Genomic DNA, 26,818 nt, shown 5'->3' with positions numbered 1-26,818 from the left:
TGACAATGGAGACAACAGCAGATTCGAAATTCGGAGACATCATATCGGGAAAGGCAGATAGAAGAAAAGAATAAAAATGAAGGAGAAGTGGTGAGCTGTGGGGCAGAGACTGAGTTATGGAAGAGCCTTTTTGAATTGAGCGAGAAAAGTGGAGGAGATTCTGGATGGGTACACTTCCTATGGAGTATCAGCAAAAGATCAATAGCTACTCAATGAGAGAAGTTGAAAGAATTAACTTTTGGAAGGGAGGGGAGAGGAAAGGAAATGGAGATCATTTGGTATAATTGAGCTCGTTGGAAAGAGAGAAGAAGGAAAAGGATGATATAGAGGAGACAAATTGAAAGAAGTGGCTTGTAGGATTGAGGGAATTGCGTGGAAAGTTCAAAGAAATTGTCTTATAATTTGTGGATTATCTTTAGACTTTTTTTTTTTTTTTTTTTTTTTTTTTTTTTTTTTTTTTGCATCGTGCTTCTTTCAACTTTTTTTATTCAAAAAGTAATCCATTTCATTCTATCTTCAGTCTTACGTTCACAGAAAGCTCCATATATTTAATATTTTCATGTTTCGTTTTCTCTTTTAGTAAATATCATTTCTCACTTTTAAAAGTATTTCCTTTAAAAAGAGATTACAGAAAGAATATTCATTAATTTGTGTATTCAGATGATTTGATAAAAAAGCTGAAAGTTACAAATAATATTTGTTATGAATGTTCCATGCATTGAGCACTGAATCATCTTTGACCTTGAACAGAATTTTAGAGAGATCATGGCTGCTGAGCAAGTTTATCTGCTAAATTGGGCAAATATTAATTGTAACAAAGGCTTTTTCTTCTAATTAAAATTGTTTGTTATACCTTATTCCATGCACAGGACTAGGAAAATGTCTTAGCGGTGTTAAAAGATTGGCATTGTGTGAAAGGAGAATGTCTGTGAGTAACACTGTTCCGAATTATAATGTGATCTTTTCTGCTCTGAAAAAAAAATATCTATAACTTTGTTTATTTTTAGAAGGAAATATTTGCATGTTTCTCTTTTTGTATGCCTTTTCTGCATATTTAATGCCACTAAAGGGAGCAGCTAGCGATGTTCCAAAACAGAAGAATTTTTCTATGATCCAAGTGCCTGGGTTGGCCCAAAAAGCGAGGAAGGTGAAGGTTGCAATGAAAATGGAGAAGAGGAGGAGTGCAGATTGGAGACGAGGAGCTACGGCAGAATCGAGTTTTTTCACTTCAACGGCGATGTTTTGAAGCTGTGGCATTACTAGCATAAATACGGATGCATTTATTAAATGATCTCCTTCTGGCCTGGAATTTGCAGTTATTTCAACCAGCGAAAGAATACCGACTCCAACAGACATTGCAAACACATTTATCGACGAACTTCCTATAACTTTGTCAAAGACATAGAGAGAGAATTCATCCCTTTCACTCACTGCCTTCCCTCCCCCAACAACAGAAATCTTCTTTTCCCCAACACTGATCGTTGCCACTTCACTCACATGTATCCCACCGAGCACTGTGATTGTCGAGCTCAGATGTGCCATGCTCGATCCCACCGCATTCCCCACGGTCTTGAAGGGCGCTGCTTCACTCACCCCACACAGATTGCTCGAGTCATCTCCACTCACCCCAACATACCGATCCTTCATCCCTTCCTTCAGCCAATCCTTATTTTCTGTGCGCTGATACACCCAATTACTGTCAGCAAAACACACTCTCCTTTTATTGCTATTCGTTGTATATGATTCATAAAATGGGTTATTCAACGAAAAGAGATTGAAATAATCTTCCAAATATTCATCATGCCCATATGGAGTGCAAGTGGTTGTGCATCTCCAATCACGGAAAAAGATGAAATAGCAATAAGTGTTGATGCTCGGAGCCGTTGATTGAACTTATCTGAAATCTAATCCTCCATCGCATGATGCTGCCCAGCACGAAATAGATCTAAGGCTCCTCATTTTGAATGCAGCCGGAACATTGTAACAGCACATCCATCCACCATATCGATCTGAAACAGAGCATTAAGCGAATGTGCACTCAAACACGTGAAATCTTTCTCCACTTAAACTGTTTTTTCTTATTCAGTCAAATCAAAAAACAAAAAAAAATAAAAGACAGTTTGATAGAATATTCTTCGACTATTTAAAACATATACACATTAATCTTCAATATGTCTTAGTGCTATATATATTTTATAATGCGATTTCAATTTATATAATTGCAAAAGTGATAAATACATTAATAAAGTTATAATGTGAAAAGAGCAACATACGAATGGTGTAATAACAATATTAGGAAACAAAAGATAAACATAAATGATTTTGATTAAAATCACACAAATGAAATATATGAAAATACTTTGCAAAGTCAAAAATTGAATTTTTAATTCTTTGCGATCAATAGGAAAATATAATGGGTTGAGAAAAAAAGAAATTTTTACGTTTTTTGATAAATGAATTTCAACTTTTTTCATCAGCAGTTTGTTTTCAATAATTATTAGAATAAATAAGATGCTAATAAAAATATTTTTTAATGTCTTTCCAAACTGGTACAGAATAGACCTTAACCGATGTTCACGAATGATATTTCTACCAGGGCAGGGTCTGAAGGCGAGAGGAGCAGCGCTTCCTCCGGGAGGTCACCTGGCAATAAGCTTTCCCTTGTCAAGAAGGCTCGTGAACAGTGGTTTGAGCAGGGCCTACGAAAACTTAATGTTCCGGACAGCATGATAATACACAAAAAAAATAGTATTGCAGCGTCAACATGGACAACATACACATTTGGATTCGCACATTTCGCAAACGCTTGGATCAAGGGGAATATGGGGGAATTACCGTCAGATCCTGTGATTTGGGTGAGGAAGTGCTTGGACACTTTCATATGCTTAGATAATGAGGGTTTTCCTCCTCAGTGCTTAAAGCAAACAAGGTCCGAAGTGTCGCTATTCACTAGAAGTGCTTTCTCTTTCGATTTAGGAACAGTGCCGATAATAAAGGCAATCTTTCGCTCTATCATGAGAAAGGAAAAGAAAAGAGCTCCGAACGAGGAAAAACGCGATCCACAGGTCCTTTTCAATTATCTCCGAACTCTGTGGCCCAATGAGACTTTGAGCATGAACTCTCTGACATTGAAATCTATCACTCTGTATATGTTATTCACTGCATGCAGGTTTTCAGAACTGGTGAGCATTTCAATGAACGATTCGATAACCTTTGGGAATGCAATTCATCTTTCAGTCCAATTGAAAACAAGACGAGCAAGATCGTTCATCACAGTCCCCAAACTGATGGAGATCCTGTCAAATATATACCCAGTGCGTGCAACATTGGAACTTCGGAACCAAATTAAAGTTTTGTATCCAGAAAGAGATACGTTCAAAATAAACACGAGAACCAGATCAAAAATGTACAAGGATGGTATTCGGAAACCTGCAAAGTTAGCAATGAAGCAGGCAGGAATCAACCCCTCGTTTCGGCCTCACACTATAAAGCATGCGGCTTTGTCTGCTCTCGTTGCGGTGGAGTTTCAAAGGTTCTGGTTGCAAACTTTGCAAAATTGTCTCCCACGGCTCACACACCAACTAATTCTTTCTTCAAAACAAACACTGCTCAAGCGATGGCCCAGGTTCTGACAGAACACCAACCATTCCCACAAACAGGATCTCAAATACAACCTTGGAGTGCACAAATTTCTCAAGGATCTGCTTCAGCAAACATTCAGACGTTGAGCCAATCTGCAATTGACATATCTCCTGTTCAACAAAATATCATCGTGTCAACTCAACAACAACCTCAGATCTTTAATCTTCAGCCTTCCTTTCAGTATTTTCAAAGAGTGCAATCTTCAAACTCAATTGGATTTTTGCTGGCGCAACCACAAACATTCAATTCCCCACAACTATCTTTGCAGACAAATTGTTCCATTCCAACACAACAGCTTCCCTCTCTCACAGAACAGAGCATTGACATGGACATCGAAGAGTCGCAATCATCGCAGACTGTTGGAGAGGAGAAGGATATCAATAAGGAAAATGAAGAAGATAAAGAAGTTGAAGATAAACTGCAAAAAAAGGAAAATGTTTGTATGGATCAGGACGAGGATTAGAAGCGATCATGTTCCCAAATAACTGTCAAGAAATCAAGAAATATTTGCACACGAACAGAGAGAGTGGTAACAAGAGCCTACGCAATATTAATGGAACAGGAGACACAAAACATGCCCAATTAATGATATCTCAAATAGAAAGAGGAGTTGTATTTTCATTAGTTCTCTAACGAAATAAATTAATCTCTTTTTGTTAAATTTAACATTTTTCATTCAAAATGAAAAATTTGCATCAATTCAAGATACTAAAAACAAATATTTATCACAATTTAACAAATCTGCATATATCCTTTCATAATTATTTATTTATTTATTTTATTTTATTCTATTTCTTTTTGACAGTTATTTTTTTGAAATAATTTTTGAAATTTACAAAGAAAAATTTCCTATCCAATAAATTTCACTTTTCTTTAATTAATGCTAATAGGTCGTATCTTTTTTATTCTTCGCATCAATAATTGTTCCAGAAATTAATAAAAACGGGTTTAATCAAATCTTCCATTAAAACAAATTTGAAAAGATTTAACATTGTGTAAATCGTTATTATTTGCAAAAGGAGTTCATTCAAGGGGGGATAGTATGAGTGCATATAAATTATAGATTAGTTTATGGAAATATTTGTCATTTTTATCAATCTCTGTGTTCTGTTTCATGTGAATTTTCAAAAATTTCGATGTAAAACGAATGTCATGTTTGTGAAAAATTGCGACAGATGGAAATAACTGATAAGTTCGCTGGTGTGCAAGCAAAGATGCATTTTAAATCATGATGATCGTGATTCTTTTTCTTTCTCTTTGCATTTTTTGAAGAATTATTTTCTGAATTTGAAAGCAACGACGAAAGTGAACAGAAACAGAAAATTAAAGAAATGAACGCATTGATTGGAACGATGGAAATAAATGATTTTTATTCAAGTTTCACAATAAAACGATTCGACAAAATCAATGAAATGATTGAAAAGAATAAATTATCATTGGAAAATGCCATTACTTTTTTGAGGCACATGGGATATGTCAGAGAATTAAAATCCATTTTATTCATTCGCTTTGAAGATTCATCATTGGGCGAAAGATTTGAGAAGATCATTATTGAAGAAGAAAAGAAAAAAGAAGAAAAGAACGAAAAGCTTTTTGCTGATCTTTGTGAATGCTATCTTTTACTGAGCAGCAGTGCTCCATCTGAATTGCATCTAATTTGTATGTCATGCCTTTTGAAAGTCGCGTTGAAGAAAGAAGAAAACAAGGAGACTCAGAAAGAAGTAGAATTTGCTTTACTGGCTTTGAGCTGCACTGGATTTGGGGTAATATGAACAATTCCTTTTCCTTTTTGACATTATCGATTTTTTTCTATTTCCCCCCCCCCACCCTTTTTTTTTTTTTTGAATAGGAAATTAAAAAAGAGATTTACTTGAATGAGATGAAGGAAATAATTCTACATCATCAGAAGCACCACAATCTTACTCATCCTGCCTTCCAATCTGCTTGGCAGTTTTTGATGAACCGATTGTCCATTGATAGAAACTTAGAAGTTATGATAGTGAATGACTTGCATTTTAGGAAGGAAGCACCAAAAGAATTGGAAGAGCTGACGGAGTGTATTGATTGGAAGAGAAAAGCTTGGAAAAAAGAAGAAAAAGTCGAGAAGGAAGTGATTTTCTTTGTTAAATGGCTCAAAACACTGAAATCTTTCTTAGATTCATGCAGGTTTGTGAATGAAGAATATATTGGGCTTATTCGCAGCCTTATTCAAGTGCTTCATGTTGCAAAGGCTAATTATCTATGCATTTACGATGAATGCATCAGATGCATAATATGTTCAGCGAGAAACAAAGTTGTGAAAGTTGATTACCTGCTGAAAGGAGGAGCAATTGACGCTTTAATGAAGGAGACTATTGAAACAAATGCGAGCAATCCGCGTAATATTTTTTGGATGAGCGTTTTCGAAAATTGTTGTGGGAAGTTGAAAGAAAAAATGGAGAAAAAGGAATATGATATCAAACGAATTGAGATAAAAAGAAAAATACTTGAAGTGATGGAAGAAGAAGGATATGAAGACTGCATCTTCGGATTTTGCCATTGCTTTAGGAGAGCAAATAAAAACGATATTCCTTTAGTTGATGATCCTGATGTTTATAATATATATTACTAACTTATTTTCCTATCAATTTTCTTTTTCATTTTTTCATTTTCGTTTTGAATTTTTGGCTTTCACTTCATTTGTATATCGCAGAACTTTCATTCGCCTGAATCAAAATTTTGTTTCTTAATAAATAAAACTAAAAGAAGTATTTTTCAAAGATGCTCGATCTTAAATAACAATTGATGAAATATGAAAAAAAATTCCTTTTTCAAAAAATCCAGTCAATTCGAACAAAACATTACGACATTTTAATTTGAAATTCTTCATTCTAATAAACTCACTTCATCAAAGAATTCTCAGCTTCATTTGAGTTTGTGAAAATTTCATGAAAGTTTCTATTAAGAAAATTTTATGCTTTCAAAATTGCTTTTTTTTTTAAATAAAAAAGGTATTGATTTATCTTTCACTTTTGTTGGAACAATATTTTCCGATTTTTTCTTTTGAATCTTTTTGATATTAATGATAACTCACCGACTATTTTTTTGTTTCATTATTCATCAATTCGTTGAATAATTAACAAATGATACACAAAACAAAATGATTAACAAACAAAAACAAAAATTTCGGCAAACTGAAATAAAAAAATATGGAAGTTTTGGAAATGAAATATACGATATTTGCAAACAAGTCTATTTCACATTGTGAAAGCGATAAAATATATCAATCAAATTTTTTTCAAGCCGAAAACAATAACATTTTAATCGGAAAACATTTATGAACTTCACATCAACAAAGATAAATGAAACAAGGAGAAGATGGCAAAAGATAAAAAAAAGTTATACAGAGAAGACAAGGAAATTGTCCCAACCGAAAAGAGAGACAAGTCACTTTTCACAGAAATGGATTTGGCACTTTCTTTTCATTGAGTATTTTTAAGGAGAATCATTGTAATATTCTGACAGAAAAACTATTTGATTTGCAATTCAATTTGTTGGACATTTGGAGCAGAAGGCAGACATTGAACGCAAGATTGTATTTGTTTTTTCAGAATCTTTTTCGTCTTCTTCGGCAATTCAATCAACACTCCCACTCACTGATTTATTCTTCAACATTTCATCCTTCTTTCGACGCTGTTTTTTTATTTATTTTTCATCATCTGCATCACGAGGATTGTAATTTTATCCGTTTGTTGAAATTCATTACGTACAACTTATTCTGATTGCACCACAATGATGCAGCCAACTCATGTAGAAAAAGTCTTCTAATCCATTTTTTTAATTCTAAATTCGCTTCTTCTCCTTCTTCTCCTTCTTCTCCTTCTCCTTCTCCTTCTCCTTCTTCTTCTTCACCTTCTTCTTTTCCTTCCTCTTCACCTTCTTCTTCACCTTCTTATGCACCTTCTTCTTCCTCTCATTTTTTTCTGCTTCATCTTTGTTGATCTATTACTTCCTACTGGGTCGGAGCATCGACCTTCTGATACTTTTCAGTTGTGCAATCAGCAGCTCCGTAAAATTGAACGAAAAATAGCTTCATTCACATTTCTTCCTCTCAACGACCGTTCACCAAATGCGCCTATAATTCTTCTTTTCATTCATGAATCTCGCGATGAAATGTCAAAGAAGAAATATTTTTCTTTTCATTCAAACTGTATTCTTCTTCAACACCTTCTTCAATGATCATAAAAATAACATGATTATTATCTTTCAATCAAATTCCATCGAATTCAGCTCCGGGCATCATCTTTTATTTCTATTCAGAAAGACGAAAGAAATATTTATTCTGACATAGAATTTCAACCAACCAAACACAGCAACGGAAATGATTCTAAATCCTATCGAGAAAAGTCGACCACAAAGTGCGCAATAAAAAATAGAAATAGAATCTGAATTATTAATTTGGAAGTTGAAAGAATTCACAGAAAATAGAAAAAACAGGGTAGAAAAGAATATTTGGAACGAATGATTGTGGAGATGATTTTCTTGAGATTTTATAACGCCGTGTGCATTTTTTAAAAGTTGCTGAAGATGAAACAATGAGATAAAGCGATTTTTGGGAAAAGTCATTTTTGAAGGGAATTAACCTTTTTTTTTAAAAATTGAACGAATGGCAGATAGACAGATTGAATAGGAAATCTGAATAAAAAGATATTTAAGAAAAGCCTGCTGATATATATGAATATATTCTTTTTGAAGATTTTGGAAAGAATAACATCGCTCCCTCAAATTTCAGAGGAAGAAGTTAACACTTTGATCATAATCCTTTATGCTTTGTTTGATGAAGGCAGTGATGAAAAGGAAGAGGAAGAAAATGTTGATGTTGAAGCTTATATCGATCTTTCTGAAAGAAATGCAAATATGACATTTTTTTCGAATCAATTCTTTCATTCAAAAACCACTTCAGTTTGTCCTCCCTCTCACTCAGCTCGTTTCTCGCTTCATCTCAATTTCTCTCTTTCTCTTTTCCCCATTCCAAACAACAATCACCATCATTCAACATCCCATTTTCTCTTTTCTTCAATTCAAGCATTCCGCATCGTTTATCTCATCATCAAATTCATCTTTCCTCTTCCAACTGAGCAATCACACATTCAGCATCCAACAACACATCCATTTTGTGTTCTTCTGAGACAATGTTCTGTTCCATTCTGTTTGAAATATGGTCATCGTCTGTTGACTGATCATGAATCGCCCATGGCTTGGTTCTGTTGGCTTTTCATTTGAAATCTTTGAGGATGCTCAGATGAAGTAAATGAAGCTGTTTCTTCGAAGAAATAAAAAATATCATTGAAGATGGTTGTGTGTTGTCTGATCATGTGCAAACTGTTTAACCTGATGAAGTGCATCAACTTCCCAAGTTGAACAGAAATGTGGAAGAAGAAGAAGTTTGCAGCGAATGAAATGAAATGAGTCAGATGAATTCTTCAGAGGAAGATAAATGACAAATGTGAGGAAGAAGTCTCATTGTGAACAAGGTCATTTCATTTTGCTACGTTGCATATCAATAGGGTGATTTATAAACCCGAACATTTTTATAAACCCTGTTATTTTTTTTGTTCGTTGAAACAGAATAAATACAACATAAAAATATAAAAAGCAAACATTTATTTATTTATTTGACAATTTTATGACAGTACTAGAATTTTTTTGTTTCAATTTTTGTTTTTGACGAAGATCAAAGGAATTTTTAATTTATTTTCGATCATTTGTTTTGCTTGTTTTTAACCAACTCTCTTTCTTTGTTTATTTTTAATTACAATGTCATAAAACATGCATATTGACCTTTAATAATTCCAAATGTTCTATGTTTTTATCTTTTTTTTCTATTGTTTTTCACATTTCATCATTTTTGTCAAAAAATATGAAAAAATGAAAATTACCGAGCTTATATTTTATTTAAAGGATTATTAATAACTATGTCGTGTAAAAATGATAATAATGCATTGGTAATCTTAATAATTAGTCATTTTAAATTAAATTGAACACAAAATGAACATTTTTATCATTTTCAATATTTGATGTGTGTAATGAAAACAACAACATTTCATAAAATTTTAACTCGATGAATGCTTTATGCAAACCTTTTTCTTTTCATGCATATCATTTTTAATACGTAAAAAATATTTTACAGTTCATAATTTTCATTTTTTCATATTTTTTGACAAAAATGATGAAATGTGAAAAACAATAGAAAAAAAAGATAAAAACATAGAACATTTGGAATTATTAAAGGTCAATATGCATGTTTTATGACATTGTAATTAAAAATAAACAAAGAAAGAGAGTTGGTTAAAAACAAGCAAAACAAATGATCGAAAATAAATTAAAAATTCCTTTGATCTTCGTCAAAAACAAAAATTGAAACAAAAAAATTCTAGTACTGTCATAAAATTGTCAAATAAATAAATAAATGTTTGCTTTTTATATTTTTATGTTGTATTTATTCTGTTTCAACGAACAAAAAAAATAACCGGGTTTATAAAAATGTTCGGGTTTATAAATCACCCTATAGCAATCAGTGAAAGAACTGAAGATGATAAAGAAGAAAAAGTTGGCTTTCTTTCGAGAAGGTGAGTCAAAAGAGGGTTGGATTTCTGTGTGATTGAAAATATGAAGCACTTCTTCATTAAAAAAAATGTACAATCCAATCAGTCGAATTGAACAAAAAAGGGAAATGAGGAACTTTAATAAACATCAAAGCACGTTATTTAAATCCCAATTAACAACAAAAAATTTGTCAAACTTGCTCCACGTTGCAACACAAAAATATGGTTAAGATTGCATTCGGCCTTTTTGTTCAACAATTCCCTTTCACGAAGCAATTGTTCTTCCCTTCTTCCAAGCAAAAATATCATCAATGAAGAGATCGAAGGAGGAGAAGAAGAAAAGAAAAATTCTTAAAATGCAAATGTTTTTAAAAATATTCATTCTTCATAAATTATCCGATCAGATCATTAAAAAGTAATCTTCAATAATCCGCTTCATTTCTTTTTCTCAATTTCAAAAAGTCAATATTAGAAAAGAAAAACGATATTCAATTCCTTCTCTTTTATTTGAGATTACGATCAATGGGTCATCGCCCAGGATCAATGTGGTAGTGATGTGAGGGTATATGCATTTGTTTGAAAAATCAAAACTTTGCGTTTTTAAAAACAAATTATCGCTAAGAAAAGGAATTGTGGAACACAAGACAATGTAAAAAACTTATATAAAAGAGGGGTTGGGAGTGAAAACGGTGGTGGGAAAAAGAGAAGGAATTGAATATCGTTTTTCTTTTCTAATAAAAGTGCATAAGCACCTTTATTTTCAAGAAAAACATCCATTCAATTCCTTCTCTTTTATTTGAGATCAAATGTTAGTTGGGAATTTCTGATACCATCATGACTACAGCTTATGACACTTTCCATTCCTTCTGAATTTCTTCTTTCTTTGATTGAGCTCTTGTTCTGATAATAAACCTTTTGTCATATTCTGTATCCTCTTTTTCATCTTCCTTTGGTTCTTCAATCTTCGAAGGCATTATTGCTTGGGAGTCGTCGGAAGCTTGGATTTTTTCGTTTCTTTTACTCATATTGTACTGCTTCTTAACAATTGCAACCTTCTTTTCATCATTGTTCTGGCTTTCTTTCCTTCCTTTCTGTTCGTCTTTTTCAGCGCGCTGTGCCTGCTTTGTCGATATTTCTGGTGATGAAGCAATCACCTTGCCCATTGCTGAAGCCAAATCCGCCCTGAAGTGATGTTTAACCAATGTGTTTGTTTGAGGAGAAAGACGAGCAAACTTTGCAACTACACTGGAAGAATCCCTGCCATTGTCAAAGCCGAAATTGAGGCTGCCTTGATTGAGTATGGAGAAAATGTGTCTGGTTTACCGGCGTTGGTCAGTGCTTCCTTGGCAAGCTTGCAAATCTCTCCTGGTGCCAACGGGGCAAAAGTGTTTGTATTAAGAAGCAGACTGATTGTGTTTGGGTTAGCTTGTTTTACTCTCTCCCACAAGGTCTTAATCGCGAAAGCAGGACAAATAAGTGGCAAGTATGATAAATACGGAACGGCAATCTCTGTGCGTGTCTCCGAAGTCTTCAGTCTCGTGTCAATATATATTCCTTCTTCTTTAAACCTTGAATTTCTCATGTCTATTCTCTCAAGCTCTGTAAATCTGCAGGCTGAAAATAACATTGTTAAAACAATCACCTTTATTGTCAGTTGCTTAAAGCTCAATGCTCATTCGGTCCCTGATCTGCGAAATATTACAACAACGTCTGTGGGTTCCAAATATCTCTGTTTTCTTTTCTCTTTGATCTATTTGTTCTTCTGAACGCTCTGAATAGCATCTTAATGAGTGGGATATCACCTAAGCATGTATTGAAAACGAGACTGGAATAAAAAGAAACTGCAGCTCTTGTTATTTGCAGGCACGTGAGCGACATTCCGCCATTTCTAAGGGATAAAAATACATTAGCGCAATTTGATGCCCAATCGAATATATTGTCTGGTATTTCTTTGTGGCCACATTCCTTCCATTGCTTTCCAAAATGTGCAAAGCCGAAAAGATATCCTTTCCACGTTGTCTCAGCTATTCCCTTGCGGCACTCTTCTGCAAGATCTGTTGCGAAAGCTTTCTGCTCCAAAGCGCGTTTCCACCATTCTTCTCCGTCACGCTGTATGGATTCAACAACACGATCCTCAACCGTCCTGGAGGAAGACTGGCATTCGTCCATCGCATTGAGGGGCCTTTCTGTAACACTTCCTTTTGCAGCTTCCAGTCCCAGCTCCTGTGTGGTATCGACTTCAAAAGAGTGTCCCAGTTCTGGCCTCTCCAGTTCGGCAGGAGTAAGATCACTTGTGCTTTCTCCCTTTTCGCTTTCTGAATCGTTGATACAATCAGCGGCACAGGAGGGTGAGCCAAAACAACTTCGTCTTTCCATGGAACCATGAGACCATCCTCTGCAATCGGACTGTTGATGCCACACCATCTCTCCAACTTGTGATTGTGACTTGCTGCAAATGCATCCAGTGTCGGTGTCCTCTGAGCTATCTTCAGAATCTCCTGCAGCTCTTCTGCTCGCACTTCGTAATCCCCTGCTCTCTCTAGTCTTGACAGAGCGTCTGCCCTTGTGTTCTTGATGCCTGGGATGTGTGTGGCTCTCATCTCTATATGTGTTTCTTCCTTCCATCTCCATATCTTTCTCAGTACGGGTCTCAAGTTCTTTCCTGCATTCCATCTGTTTATATTGAAGACAACCGCTGTATTGTCCGATCTCAGATGCAGTCGACTGATTCCGTTCCTCTGGAGCGCTGGGACAAAATGGTTGAGAGCTAACCACACCGCCATTAACTCCCTGTTATTCGATGACTGTTTCGCAAGTTGCTGTGGAAACCGATTGTGTGCGTCTAACAGTTGATTGTTGATTGACAGCGTAGCCCCCCACGCCACTTCCGATGCATCTGTTGTCATCACTGCCTATGGGACAAACACTGGAATTAGCTTGCGTTGAGGGCGTGATTTCAATATCTTCCTCCATTGCAAAATCTGTTGGATAATGGATGCGTTGATTCTCATCTGTCCGCTCCATCCTTGCAACTCCAATCCTTTTGTAAGAGGCGATGCATGGAATGCAGCCATAGGGAAGTGTCTTGCTGAACGAAACGGATTGCGCTAAGTTTTCCAATGAACGAGGCGAAATCTTTTATTCTCACCTTCTTGGCTTTCACTGCTTTCACTTTCCATTTGTCCACTTCTTTCATCAATGCAATTCTTCTGTCTTCCTCCAACTGAACCTCCATTATTTCCGAGTTCCATCTGTATCCGAGGTAAACAAACTCTCTGCTGGCAGATAGGTGGCTTTTTTCCTTGTTTTCTAGCAGCCCAAGCGACTCCAAAAACTGCACAATCTCTTCCGTAATTCTTCTTAAATGCATTTGATCTTGATGTAATATTTAACCCTGGGTGACGTGCTGACTTCTGACGTGACATTTTCGATTTTTGACGGACGTGACAGTTTTTTCCACGTCACAACAAAAAACCAACATAATTATTTTAAAGTTTCTTAATAATAAATGTTTTCAAAAATAATTTATTTTGAAAATAGAAAATATCGAATTTTCCATTATGAAATTTTCACTGACGTGTAAGCGAAAATCGGAATTTTGACAAATCACTGACGTCAGTGACTTTTGACGTCACACACAGTCATTAAATAAATGAAGCATAAAAAGGAGCAGAAGATCTAAACAAACAAGCTAAATTTCTTATTTGAAAGCTTTAATTATTAACTGTTCCCACAACCATAACAATTTTAATTAATATTGGAAATTCTCTTATTTTTTATGAAAGAACTGAATACAAATCTCAAAATGATGCTGAAGAATGCTCATTGATTGAATGAAAAATTCTGATTGTTCGAAGAAGTTAATTCGAAGCTTTCGTTGTTGGATAATTTTTTGTTCGATAAACTCATCAAAGTTTTCGCTTCATGTGATACGACAATTTTCATCGGAAAAAGACGAAACTTATAAATATTAAAAACCATCTTTCGACAATTTTTTGCACTCAATCGGAACCGTATGTGACGTTACAGAAAAAAAGTTATTTTTTAATACCAAGATCACCAAAAAGATTCACATTTGCTTTTATAAAGTGAATAAAATTTTTGTTTGTGGGCACAGCAGGCGAAGGTTTTCAATCAGTGTGTGTTGAAATTGCTATTGAAGAAGTTGAGCCATCAGGAGAATAATAATAATGAAAAGAATAATTCAAATAAAAACATATTGAAGAAGATAAAAGTTTCAATTCATTTAAGGAAAATGTCTCTGAAGAATCTATGAAAATGAGAAGATTATTCATTTATTAATAATATTTTTAACTTTGTTATATTGTTATCGTTTCTCTCTCTCTTTTTTTTTTGAAATAATGAAAAACAGTCGCTTTTAAAGAATAAAATGTATGTTTTCTATTTTGACGAAATGATGAAAATGGAAAAATGCCATTTTTGAGTAATTAGACTCAAAGCAATTCCTCGAGAATTCACAAAATAATCGTAAATTTCAAAGTCAAATAACGATTAAATTTTTTGAAAAGATAATCAAGAATAACATGAAAGCTTGAGATGATATCTTCATATCCTTCTTCTTCCATCTTTTCAAATATCTTCCTTTTTGTTTCCTTTTTATTTGCTTCTTCCTTTTCATCCTCCTCCTCTTCTTTCAGTCTTCTTGAAATATTCAAAAAGAAGAGAAAGCTTTCAAATGCCACACCTTCGTTCAACGTTGATTGATTCATTTCCTCCAATACAGCATCAATATCTCCTCCTTTGAGCAAGTCTTCAACATTCACATTTTTGCCTTCCGCTGCATTTCTCAAGAAAAAAATGCAATTCTTGCTTTCCATTCTGTTGGAATCCCTTGATGCTCGAAATACCTGAACGCACTGTGAACAAGTCCAATAAATTATTTGCTCCACAATAAGCGAAAGAGAAAATGTAGTTCAAATCTTTTGGATCCATTTCAATAAAACAAGTTCTTCTTTCACTTCTTTTCCTTCATTTTTCTCTTCTTTTTCTCTCCTCCAATATGCTTTTCCATCAGCTCTTTCAATGATTTTGATGCCTCTCTCGTGGAATGCAATTCATTCACAATCTCTCCTTTAAGGCTTTGATCAATACCAAATCCTTCTGTCAAAATCTACCAAGTAGACAGATGCGCAAGCCGTGTCAGATTATGATGTCGCTGGCGTTATCTGATGATTTCTTTGATTTCATCCCAGAAAAGTTCTTTTTCAATTTTCTGTTAAAAAATATAAGAAAATAACAAAAACATCAAAAAGAAAGAGAAAACGAGCAAACATTGCAGCCATCAACGCTTCTCAAAGCAGATAAAGCCATTTTTACTTCTTTTAATGCTTCTTTGCTTTCATCTTTATTCAAAGCTGTTATCAAAAGGCAAGACACACAGATTGAAAGTAATTCCTCACAAAAATATATATAACTGTGAAGCATTGAGTAACATTTGCATACACCAAGCACCAGTCTTTCATTCTTTACTTCTTTTTTCTCATTTTCTTTTATAATCATTTCCTGAAATCGATCATTCAAAAAAGAATCATTAAATGCAAAATCCTAAATGCGGTTCGGTACTTTGCAATATCCAACATGCTTCAGTAGAAAAATTGTATTTTCGTTGACATTTTCTCTTTTTCAATCATATCATCAATTTTATTGAACAGTTCTTTTGTTAAAACTGATTCGAATTCTTCTTCATCCATTTCATAAACCATTTCATTCAGCTCTTTGATTCTCTGCATTTGTTCTTCCTCATCGCACTCTTCAATTCCATCAAACAATACTTCAAAATTTTTAAGAAAGAAAGAAATGCAATAACCAAAAATTCACATGCAGCAATGAATGCAAACCAGTGAACTTTTCAGTTACGTTCTTAATCTGATCGTTAATAATGCAATTGTATTAAGAAAACTATGTTGTTTACATATATATATTGGATAAGCTTATGCTAAGGTTCAACTATTCCAGGTTAAAGAATAATTATAAAAAGCAATGAAAAGTCAGTTCTCACACCATCATCATCCACATGCATTTCTCATTTGATTTTTGAACAAACCAGCTTTATTTCCTATCATATTATAATGGGATTTATGATTTTAAATTTTTTTTTCACAAGGAAAAAAAAATGCTGAATTTAACAATAATTAAAAAAAAAAAATAAATTTTTTTATCTGCATCTTTCCTTTCCTTCCTTCTTTTTTTTTTTTTTTTTATTTTTTTTTTTTTTTGTGAGGGGGAAAACTGGTGACGGACGTGACAAACTTTTTTCTTCACGTCACCCAGGCTTAGTAATATTAGCAGGTCGTCCAAATACGCAACAAGCCTCACATGCCATCTTCTTCTTATTTCCTTCGTCACTTTCCTCATCACATGTGTGAATATTCTGTGTGCATCAACGAATCCGAAAGGCATTCCTTTGAATACGTAATCTTTTCCGAGAAATCTGAAAGCGAGATATGGTTTGAGATTCTCTGAAACTGGGAGAAGATAATATGCCTGATGAAGGTCTATCGTCACTGCCCAATCTTCTTTCAGCAATATTCTCTCCACTGTTCTCTCGTTGTCGCATTTGAAATGCGTTCTGAGGACCGCTGCATTCAAACGACGATAGTCTAAGATCTGCCTCCATGTTCCGTTCTTTTTCTTGATCAGGAATACGTTGTTCCTGTGTTTGACATCTTCCTGATTTATCTCCTCCACTATTCCGGTCCTCGTCTGTTCCTCCAACAAATCCTTGAAGGCTCTTCTGTGCTCCCCGCTTGTTCGCTCGGCTCCATCTCTGTACGACATCTTTGAAAGTCTCTCTCTTTCTCTTCTGCTCTTCCACATCGCTTGGATCCCATTTCGGATCAAATCTCCTCCTCCAATCTCTTCCCATGCCTTTAAGAACAGCACCGTTCTTCCTCCAATGATCTGATCTGGCTGCGACTCTTTCTCTGTTGCTTTCGTTAATTCCTTTGAAGACCCCGACTCCGACTGGACCATCCTGCTGCTCTCGTTCGGCTTCCATAGCTTCTCCTTCCTGAGAAAGAGCGGGGTCTATGACGAAATAACTTCTGACCTGCTCCTCCTTTTGACTGCGCCTGAACTGGGCTGGCTGAACGGAAATCCATTCTTTCCTTCGTTGCCTCGATCATTGTTTCAAAACCTCTGTATTTCCTTCGCGCACTAGCCATATCCGTTTCTAGCTCCGATTCTTTCAGGATCTGTTCTTGTCTCAATGTCAACAGCCCAGCCGCCGCTTCCGCTCTCATTTTTTCCGCTGCTTTAAACCCGAACCGCCCTTGAATACTGGTATTTCTGGCCTCCTAGAACGCTTTTGCCGTGAGGACAAGCGCATCTGAAGCTCTCTGTCGTGCGCTCTCCTTGTTGGAATCCATTTCGGCTAAGCAAAACAAAACGGCTTTGAAGGCTTGACATAGGCACATCTCCTGTTTATATCCTGCGTTGTCTAGAGCGTCGTTGAACCAGTTCTTAGATTTTGTAGCTGGAGGAGGCACTGGCGGTAACAAGCGGCTTAAATCGTGTAAGGAATATTCCCGCTGAATTCTTTCCACTGAAAAAGCATGAATCTGAATGTCGAGCAAAGATTTAACTGGATCCTGTGCAAATACTTCTTCAAAAACAGATGCTGCAGCTTCGTACATGCCTTCTTCTTCTGCTCGTCTGCTCTTTTCTCTGTCTGACGGCTGTGTTGAAGATCCTGTTGGCTGGTTGATAAAAGGCGGAGAAAGGAGCTGCGGCTGCAATTTGATGTTCATCTGGCTTTGCGCCCCACCTGGCAGTCCGGCTGCTTCGGTCGACGGCGTAAGTCCAGGAAATGTCGCGAACTGCGAAGATTGCAACATTGATCCGATCGTGGCGATGACCCATTGATCGTGATCTCAAATAAAAGAGAAGGAATTGAATGGATGTTTTTCTTGAAAATAAAGGTGCTTATGCACTTTTATTGTTTGGATAAGAAAGAATCGTTTGAATATCGAAATATTGATGACAGTTTTTAGTTTTAATGTTGCCTATTATAACTCTCTTCACATTATTTTGTTTTCGTTTGAATGGGATAATATGAATTATTGATGGTCTATTGTTTGTGTGAAAACAAAGGATATGAAAGAATTGGAACAGTTTTGCGGTGTGTGCATTTGAATTTGTTTGCTTTTATTGGAAAATCAATTCATTTCTTTTTTGAAAAGAAATGTTTCCTGGATTTGATTGAAGAAGAAGAGCAAAGACTGATGAAAGAAGAAATGAATGGAATGCTGAAGAAAATGGACAAAAAAGAGCTAAAACCATTTTTATCAAAAGAAGAATTTGATGAAAGCTTTAAATTGATTTTTATGAACAAATATCCTTTTGAAAAAGCGCTTGAGTAACTGAAACATGTTGGATGTGAAAATGCGAAAAATACAACAGACCATCTATTTTTTAATAACACTTCCTTGAAGAAAAGATTTGAGTGGATGATTGTTGAAGAAGGGAAGAAAAAAGAAGAAAAGAATGAAAGGTTATTGATTGATCTTTACGAATGCTTTTTGTTTTGGAACAAAAGATTCAAATCCATCCACGATAAACTCAAGGAAATTTGTGTGCCTTTCCTCCTGAAAGTTGTGTTGAACAAAGGAAAAAGCGAGGAAGTTCAAAAAGAAGTGGAAATGACTTTGATAGCCTTGAGCTAAATCCATGATGGAGAAAATGTGTGAACGTATGTCTTTATTCCAAATTATTCACATTTGTTTGTTTGTGCTTTTGTATTTGCTTATTTGAATTGAAGAATATGTTTAAAGAGATGTTTCTGAATGAGATCGAAGAGATCATTCAACACCATCAAGTTCATCACAACCTTACTCATCTTGCGTATCAGTCTGCTTGGGAATTCTTAATGAACAGATTTCACATGCTTAATAATGATCCAATCGGAGTGATCGTGGATAATCTGAATTTTTTTAGAGAGAGGCAGCAAGAGAACTGGATGAATTTTTGAAGTGGATTAATTGGAAGAGAAAAGATGGGAAAGTACGAAAAGAGGAGAAAAAAATGCTTGTAATCAGGAGATGGTTTGAAACAACAGATTCTTTCTTATTCTTTGCCAATCTTGGAATCGGGAGAATGTCAAATTAATCAACACAATTGTAGAAGTTTACAAAGCGACAAAGAATTATGACACATTCATAAGCGATCTGTGTGTAGATTCTTTTCAAAGTTCAGCTTATAACAGTAATGTGGAAATTGATGACTTGCTGAATGAAGGAGCTATCGAACTTATTTTGGAGGAAATGAGTAGCTCATATGTGAAATTTTCATCGATTGAATGATTGATAGATTTTTTCAATCATCTTTGTCAAAGATTATGGATTCAATGGACAACAATGAAAGTGGAGAAAAAAGACAAAAGACAAAAAGAAAGGTATTTGAAAAAATGGAGGAGGAAGGATATGAAGATAGTGTTTTCAGATTTCGATACAGCTTAACGAAAGATGCACGAGAAGGTTTTTATTTGATCTTTAATTTGGAAGATTATTTAGTATGCTGCTGAACCAAACACTTTTTTTTATTTGTTTTTATCTTTTCCTCTTCATTCATCTTTGAGTGGTAAATGTGTAACCTTTTTTTCTGTGGATAGAACAAGTGAAACTTATTCCAACAAGCTTTATATCAAATTATTTTTTTCTTCATTTCAAATGAAAGTACTCAAATTTAACCATGATGTTTTCTCTTGTATTATCTTTCTCATCTCGGTAAGGGTGCATAGCAACCTGAAAAAAAATAGTCCAAAAGAAGAATTTTTGACCAAAAAAAAACCTTATAAACTGATGTAAAAATTCTCAAAAAGAGAACATTCGATAAATAAACTGAAAATTTTCAGTATTATTAAAGCAGTAATCATCAAAAGTTAAAGATCAAACCACTAAGATTAAAAAGAGAGAATATTCCTATAATGTTTTCATTTAGAAAAAGATGGTTTATCCCTTGTCAATGTGTTTATTAGGGTTAAGTTTAACGAAAACTTTTCATTTAATCAACTGATTAGGGTTTTTTATTAAAAGTGAGGAAGTTTTCAAAATAAAAATTTAGGGTAGCTTTTTTATCCGGACATTTTTTTATCCGGACAAAAATTTTAATAGTTAGTTTAATCAACCCACTTTTCATATTTTATTAATTGTTTTTAGTATAAAAGGAAAAGTCGGCAGTTAGAAATTAAGATTAAATAACTATTCCTAATCTCTGATGGGGGTGGAGATGGGGGAGTTAGCTCCTCCATCTCTGATTTGTGCCTCCCCTGAAGAGATTTGGTGATAGCAACGGGGCTGACAAAGTTAGAATTTAATCGAAAAAATTAATATTTGTATTTGTTTTTTCAATTCAAAAAAAGATATATTCATTTTATAAAATAAAAAAATATTTCTTATATTTTATTTGTATGAGTGTAGAGAAACAAAGAAAAGAAATTGGATTAACAAAATTGAGAGATTTGATGAAACATATCCATTATCGTTAAACAAAAAATCGATCAGTACGTATAGCTGCAAAAATTGCTGATGGAAAATGACATGTGATCGACGGTGCTAATCTTAATGAATTCTCTCGTTCATCGATTGATTGAGCTGTAACTGCCGTTGAAAGGGGAAAAAATGTGGGAAAAGTTGGAAGTCCTGAGCTATTTTCAAAAGAAGATGAAGAATAAATAACTGGAGTTGTCAGAATAGAAAGTTTCACAGGAGTGAGTTATTCTGAAACAAAAACAATACAATTGGTTACCATTTCAATTTCTTTCTTATTAATATTTTTTCATAATAATGAAAGATGGAATCAGTGCTAACCAAAAGCAAAAATTCGAAGTGGCGAAAAAGAAGAACCAGAAGTCAAAATTTCCAAATACACTCATTGTTCCTTTGAAAAACGAAATCCATGTTTTAAGACATAAATTCCTCATAATGTTGATATTCAACGTTTATCTGTGTCTAACAAACAGTCTCTTCAACCTTTCTTCTCTTTTCTTCAATCACTTCATGACACTCACAAATACTCCACTTCACTCATCTTCAACACCGAGGAATCCTCTTTACATCTTTCCGACTCCACAAAACAACTTGCTGTTCATCCTTCAGATGTTCCAGTTGGGTTTTCCAAAACACCAATCAACATGCCTAACTCCACTTAAGTGGTTGTTGTTTCAACTGATGGTTATTCTCTTCCAAGCCTTGTTCTTTGGCCATCCAAAAAACTACCACAAGAAATGAGTGTCTTGCTCAGCCCGCAGCTTCACGCCTGGGCAGACAATGATGGATGGATGACTGATGCATTGTTTGCTCGCTATTCTGAAGAGATACTACTGGCTGGAATTGTCCAAAGAAGAAAATTGCGAGAAATGAATGAAGATAAATGCTTTCTTCTCTTGGATTCTCATCCTTTAAGAGCACAGCCAGATCTGTGGCAAAAATTTGCAGATGAATCAATTGACGCAGAAACATTTATTCCACACAGCACCCATCTCACACAGCCACTTGACTGCGGAGTTTTTGCTGTGTTTAAAAGATGTTTCAATTCAAACTATGTTGTTCCATCTTCTCTTCGATCGCACTCAGACGAAAAGCAGTTGCAAATGCCTTGCCACAAACTATGCAAACTGCATTGCTTCCTTCAACAATTCACTCTGCATTTGAAAAAAGAGGTGTGCTGTCTGTTCATTCGAATTCTGTATTGGTGAAGTTTCTTGACACTCCTTCAGTCTAACTGAAAAAAAAAGCCCATCGTTTCAATTTCCATGGAAAAATTATTTCCGACCAAGCATTTTTCGATGAATCGAAAGTATACAAAAAGATGAAAGATGAAAAGAAAATAGATCATTTTGCTGAAGAAAAAATTGAAAAAGATTTGTTTTCTGAAGAGAAGCCGAATAAAAGAAAAATATTCAAATCCCAAATTTTAAAAGATGATGATTTAGAAGATGACAATGAACGAAGAAATACCAGAAAAATTATTAAAAAAGAATTTATGGGCATAGGTGTATTTAAGGTCCTTTTCCAATTCTTGATTATTCTTTAAAACATTATGATAAATAAAAAGTAGAATTAATAATAAAACATTTGTATGGACTGGAATCTTGAAATTCTTTTTGATCCTTGAGAAAAAACTATTTTTAAAAATCACCCATAAATATGAGTATTTTTTCAAAATTTCAATTAAAATTGATAATTTCCAAATAATAAGCAGCTGAGAGATCGTAAATTATTATATACTCTTATTTTATTCATGATTTTTCAAAAAATAAAACATTTGAAAAAATAAATTAAAAAATTAAAATATTTTGATCATTCCCACAATTATATTTTTGATATCCAAAAAATAAGAACTCGCTTTTTTTTATTTCACACAATGTTGAAGTTTTCTGATGTCACGTTATCTTCGCCTTATATATTCAAACTTTTATAAGCAGGTGATGCCATGTTGAAATTCACTCGAACTGCTTTTTCATAGCTTTATTGAATTTCAAAGGATGTTTTTGTTAATATACATTTGTTTTCTTCTCAAATATGCATTGGTGAACGATCACTATTGATAATGAATATTTTTTTATAAGATTAGAACTTTTATTAAGTTCATTTGATATGTTATGATTTATTCATTTTCAATTTATTGCTTTTTTCGGAAAAATGCCGAAGATAATTGTTTTCTTTTTGTTCATTAAAAGTGACTTTTCATATATTTGTAGTTTTTTTATTTATAAAATGAATCGATTTGAAATATCAATACATTTTAACAAAATTTAATAATGTTAATAAAAATTGTGAAAACAGTTTCTTTCACTCCAAAATGTATATTGTTATTTCATTGAACGCATACCATGTGCTCTTTTTCAAGGCATATTCTATCAAACAGATGTTTCAATTGTTGGATCATTTAATAATAATAACAAAAATTTTGTAAATTCAATGATAACCATGAACTCAGTCAACTTTATTTCCTTATTCAAAAATTGCATCACTCCTCCTCCTCCTCCTCCTCATCTTCTTCTTCTTCTTCTTTGACTTGTTCATGCGAACAACGCACTCTGAAAGCAACACAACAGCTACATGAAACAGAAACTGGAACAGGTCCATCACCACAGAAAGAGAAATTGAAGTCAAAGACGAAAATGAACACAGGCAATGGACATGCACGCGCTCCTCAAGATTGTCATCCACATCAATTGCATCATCATCATCACCACCACCAACACCAACACCACAGCCATCACAGCAATCAAGGTAGCAAATAGCACAACAAGTACCAGCAAATGCTGCGGCAACAATCTCAACAACAATCTCGGCAGCAGCCACAATTGCCGTCTAACCATCATCATCATCATCATTCAGAAGGAGTCAGCAGGCAGCATCGCAGGCACAGCTGCTCTGATGAGCGTTCACATGGAGCTGAGATGGCTGCATCGTCTTGTTCCCCCAGGAACAAAGCGAAGCGGATGAGCATAATTGTACCTGCAGAGCAGCTGTTTGCGAGCGAGTATAGGTTTGAGAAGGAATCTCTTCCGCCCTCTCCTTTTCCGAAGGACAACCCACAGTTTGTGAGCACGCTAGCAGCAGAAACAGGGGCAGAGACAGATGCAGAAGCCAAAGCAGAGACAGACATCGGACGCGAAAGGGATGGGCCTGGTTTGGTCAAAAGTGCAACGCTATTGTTATCTAATTCTTCCTCCTCTTCCTCCTCTTCTTTGCCACTTCGGTTGCTTCAACAACAGAATGCGCATCTTTGTGCTTAGACAATCCTTTGCCAGGCTGCTCGGCAACTCCTGAGCTTGCTGACCAATCCCTTTCATTTTCTCCACCTCCCCTTCCGCCACATGCACCACCTCTCTCTTCTCTTCCTCTTCCTCTTTTTCTTCCTTTTCTCCTTCTCCTTCTTCATACGCAATTTCTTCTTCATCAAATTCTTTATATTCTTCTTCTTCTTCTTCTTCTTCTTTTTCTCCTCCTCCTCTCTCTCTCTATTTCTTTCTTTCTTTCATCGCTCTTTTGGTGACATCTTCGTTGTCACAATCTCAATCAGCTTCAGATCTTTTTTCACTGTGTCATTCACAATCTCTCTCAGATCTTTGTTTTCATTCTTTGCCTTTCTCCATCGAATTGTGACAACAATTGACACAATCAGAATAATAAAAAGAACAATCGTAAGTGTTATTATTATCCACAATGAACTTGTCAGATTGCCTTCTTTCACAACGTTTCCATCTCCATCAGATTCAGATGCAGTTGCATTCTTCAGAATAAATGAATTTGTTGATGAAGGAGATTCTGCATTCCCAAATAAGACATGCACACTCACCTCAACATCATTTCCACAACTGCTGATAAGATCTTTTGCCACACTTCCCTCAACTTCTCTTTCTGACAAGAATCCATTTGAATCAAAATCATGTTTTTCAATCTCTTTCTCTTCACCTTTCCTCTTCACAACTGAGAATGACAGATTGCATGGAACAAGAAGCAATCCTTTGAATGTCAGCTTCATTCTATCTGTGCTTTCCTTTGTTTCCACGCTTTCCAACACAGGAATGAAGAATGATGAATCCCTTTTTGTAACAATCCCTTCAAAACTGCACCCTTCATTCAACATCCAGAGTGAAGTATTATCCTTCCAACCATCACCTCCTTTCAAACTCATCACATTCAATACTCCTGAATCTGAACAGATGATATTTCTTCTCAATGATGGATATCTCTCAATTGATGGATTGTTATTTATGAACTCTCCTTTCTCAATAATCACATTTCCTCCACTCATTGTTATTCCACCATTTGGTGAATTCGATAATGTTGTATCTTTCATCAAAACAGAACTCTTCACAACATCCACAAGAGATCCATCCCATCTGCACATCTCTTCTTCCATATTCAACTTCTTCTCATTTCTTTCCTTTGAACTTCCATCAAAAATGCAACTGTCCATTTTTACATCTGTGCAATCCTCCATTTTCATCAATTTCCCTTTTGTGGTCTTTGAACTGACTCCACACATTGTTGCAATTTGTCAATTGCATTGTCTTTTTCATTGACAGGCAAGATATCAATGATTCTTCATTTCCTTCAACTGTGATATTTTCTGTATTGAAATCCTTGATTGTTAATTGCCCACATTCGTTTATATCTATCAAAGAAGTTTTAATTGTAGAATTGCAAATCGTTAATAAATAAATCACTGATGGAAGTGGTGATGAAAGATGCAATGCCGATTCATGAAGAATGAGATTTGATATAGAGCATCCATCAAGTTGTAATTCTCCTTTTTCCATATTAATTATGTGAAATGGAATGTTTGCAAATTCATTTTCTTCTTCATTGGATTGTTTTGAAGCGAATGAGCAATTCATAATTTCAAGAATTCCTCCATCATGAGATATCAACGATTCATGTGAAGAAATGAATTCAGAATCGAACACAAAGTTCACTCTTGACAATGAGACTGTTCCAGTTGTTGAAATCAAAGCCTCTCTTGTTTTTCCAATGTTTGATTTCACTTCAACTTCACACAAATCTCTGCTCTTTGAACTCAAACTCATCTCCTCCAGATTTATCTCTCCTTCAATCATGCTCTTTGCCACAATGAAAATCAGACGAACACGTTATGATGACAGATGCAAAAGACTATGAACAATCGAATAACAAGGAAATTCATCGCTTCCACATCCCAATGTGTCATGCCCATCTGTCGACACAGACACAACCACACACTTCAAAGAAACAAGAAACACTCGAAGATCCATTTCGCCATAAATCCCATCTTCCCCAACAAATGCATTCCCATCCTCCTTGAATCCTGAGCAATCAAATGCAAAACGCTCTGTATTCACGCTGTTCACCAGACTGCTGCTCTTCACAAACATGTTCTTCCCAACTGTTGCTGAGCATCCAGAAAACGATATCGATGAGAGCTGAAATGCTTCTCCATTTGAACTGCAATCCAGATAAATCCCTCCTCCTTTTCCTCCCTCACTCATATTCTTGCAAACACATCCAGTAAATGAGCTCTCTTCAATTGCAACAAATCCTCCTTCATTCAACGCTATTTTCAGTGCCCCTCCTTCTTTGCTCTTCTCCGACACTGCCCCGTCAATTCTGCTTCCATTCATCACCATTCCAACTCCCATATTCCCTCCAAACACGGCTGCTTCTCCACTTCCATCAATCTCCAATCTTTGCAGTGAACAATTTAAAAGTTTCACCTTGTATTCCTGTTCATTAATATTTGCTGATGAAAGAGAGAACGAAAATAACGAGACGTTGATTTCACATCTGAAATCGTGACAAACTCCAGCTCAACCATCATTTCTGTCGATTTGATTAAGAAAAATGTAATTGTGTTTTGCTTTCCTCCTGCCACACTCATTGCGCAGTTCTTCATATACAATTCGCCATTTTGAGTGTTTGATTCGATCACTGATGCGTTGTTTTTCTTAAACAAGATGGAATAATAATCCCAACGAACATCATTTCTTTTTAACCTTGCGCTATTTTTGTATAATTTTCACTCAAATCGGCTATACCATTTAACATCTATCCTTTTTAAGAATAAAATAAATAATATTTTATGAG

At 35.0% G+C, this 26,818-nt stretch overlaps 7 protein-coding genes across 7 annotated transcripts; 2 read left to right on the top strand and 5 right to left on the bottom strand.

Moving 5' to 3' along the window:
* Positions 1–2,570: 2,570 nt before the first annotated feature.
* MONOS_8121 (uncharacterized protein) lies at positions 2,571–4,401 on the top strand (the record flags this gene model as incomplete). Its single annotated transcript, XM_067878506.1, has 2 exons — positions 2,571–3,417; positions 3,492–4,401. The coding sequence occupies 2 exons, from the start codon at positions 2,571–2,573 to the stop codon at positions 4,103–4,105; spliced, it is 1,461 nt and encodes a 486-aa protein (XP_067732114.1). The 3' UTR covers positions 4,106–4,401.
* A 6,670-nt stretch (positions 4,402–11,071) lies between these two features.
* MONOS_8122 (uncharacterized protein) lies at positions 11,072–13,651 on the bottom strand (the record flags this gene model as incomplete). Its single annotated transcript, XM_067878507.1, has 5 exons — positions 11,072–11,408; positions 11,471–11,840; positions 12,053–13,016; positions 13,074–13,333; positions 13,375–13,651. The coding sequence occupies 5 exons, from the start codon at positions 13,649–13,651 to the stop codon at positions 11,072–11,074; spliced, it is 2,208 nt and encodes a 735-aa protein (XP_067732113.1).
* A 2,975-nt stretch (positions 13,652–16,626) lies between these two features.
* On the bottom strand, positions 16,627–17,244 carry MONOS_8123 (uncharacterized protein; the record flags this gene model as incomplete). Its single annotated transcript, XM_067878508.1, has 1 exon — positions 16,627–17,244. The coding sequence occupies one exon, from the start codon at positions 17,242–17,244 to the stop codon at positions 16,627–16,629; it is 618 nt and encodes a 205-aa protein (XP_067732112.1).
* A 298-nt stretch (positions 17,245–17,542) lies between these two features.
* Positions 17,543–18,082, bottom strand: MONOS_8124 (uncharacterized protein; the record flags this gene model as incomplete). Its single annotated transcript, XM_067878509.1, has 1 exon — positions 17,543–18,082. One exon carries the CDS (start codon positions 18,080–18,082, stop codon positions 17,543–17,545), a length of 540 nt encoding a protein of 179 aa, XP_067732111.1.
* Positions 18,083–23,508: 5,426 nt separating this feature from the next.
* On the top strand, positions 23,509–23,988 carry MONOS_8125 (uncharacterized protein; the record flags this gene model as incomplete). Its single annotated transcript, XM_067878510.1, has 1 exon — positions 23,509–23,988. One exon carries the CDS (start codon positions 23,509–23,511, stop codon positions 23,986–23,988), a length of 480 nt encoding a protein of 159 aa, XP_067732110.1.
* A 242-nt stretch (positions 23,989–24,230) lies between these two features.
* On the bottom strand, positions 24,231–25,244 carry MONOS_8126 (uncharacterized protein; the record flags this gene model as incomplete). The annotated part of the gene is made up of 1 exon (XM_067878511.1): positions 24,231–25,244. One exon carries the CDS (start codon positions 25,242–25,244, stop codon positions 24,231–24,233), a length of 1,014 nt encoding a protein of 337 aa, XP_067732109.1.
* A 604-nt stretch (positions 25,245–25,848) lies between these two features.
* MONOS_8127 (uncharacterized protein) lies at positions 25,849–26,373 on the bottom strand (the record flags this gene model as incomplete). Its single annotated transcript, XM_067878512.1, has 1 exon — positions 25,849–26,373. The coding sequence occupies one exon, from the start codon at positions 26,371–26,373 to the stop codon at positions 25,849–25,851; it is 525 nt and encodes a 174-aa protein (XP_067732108.1).
* Positions 26,374–26,818: the final 445 nt, after the last annotated feature.

This window comes from Monocercomonoides exilis (assembly GCF_001643675.1).
Source record: "Monocercomonoides exilis strain PA203 chromosome Unknown scaffold10-1930038, whole genome shotgun sequence".
Taxonomy (NCBI): Eukaryota; Preaxostyla; order Oxymonadida; family Polymastigidae; genus Monocercomonoides; species Monocercomonoides exilis.
This window is presented reverse-complemented; position numbering and strand designations above follow the sequence as displayed.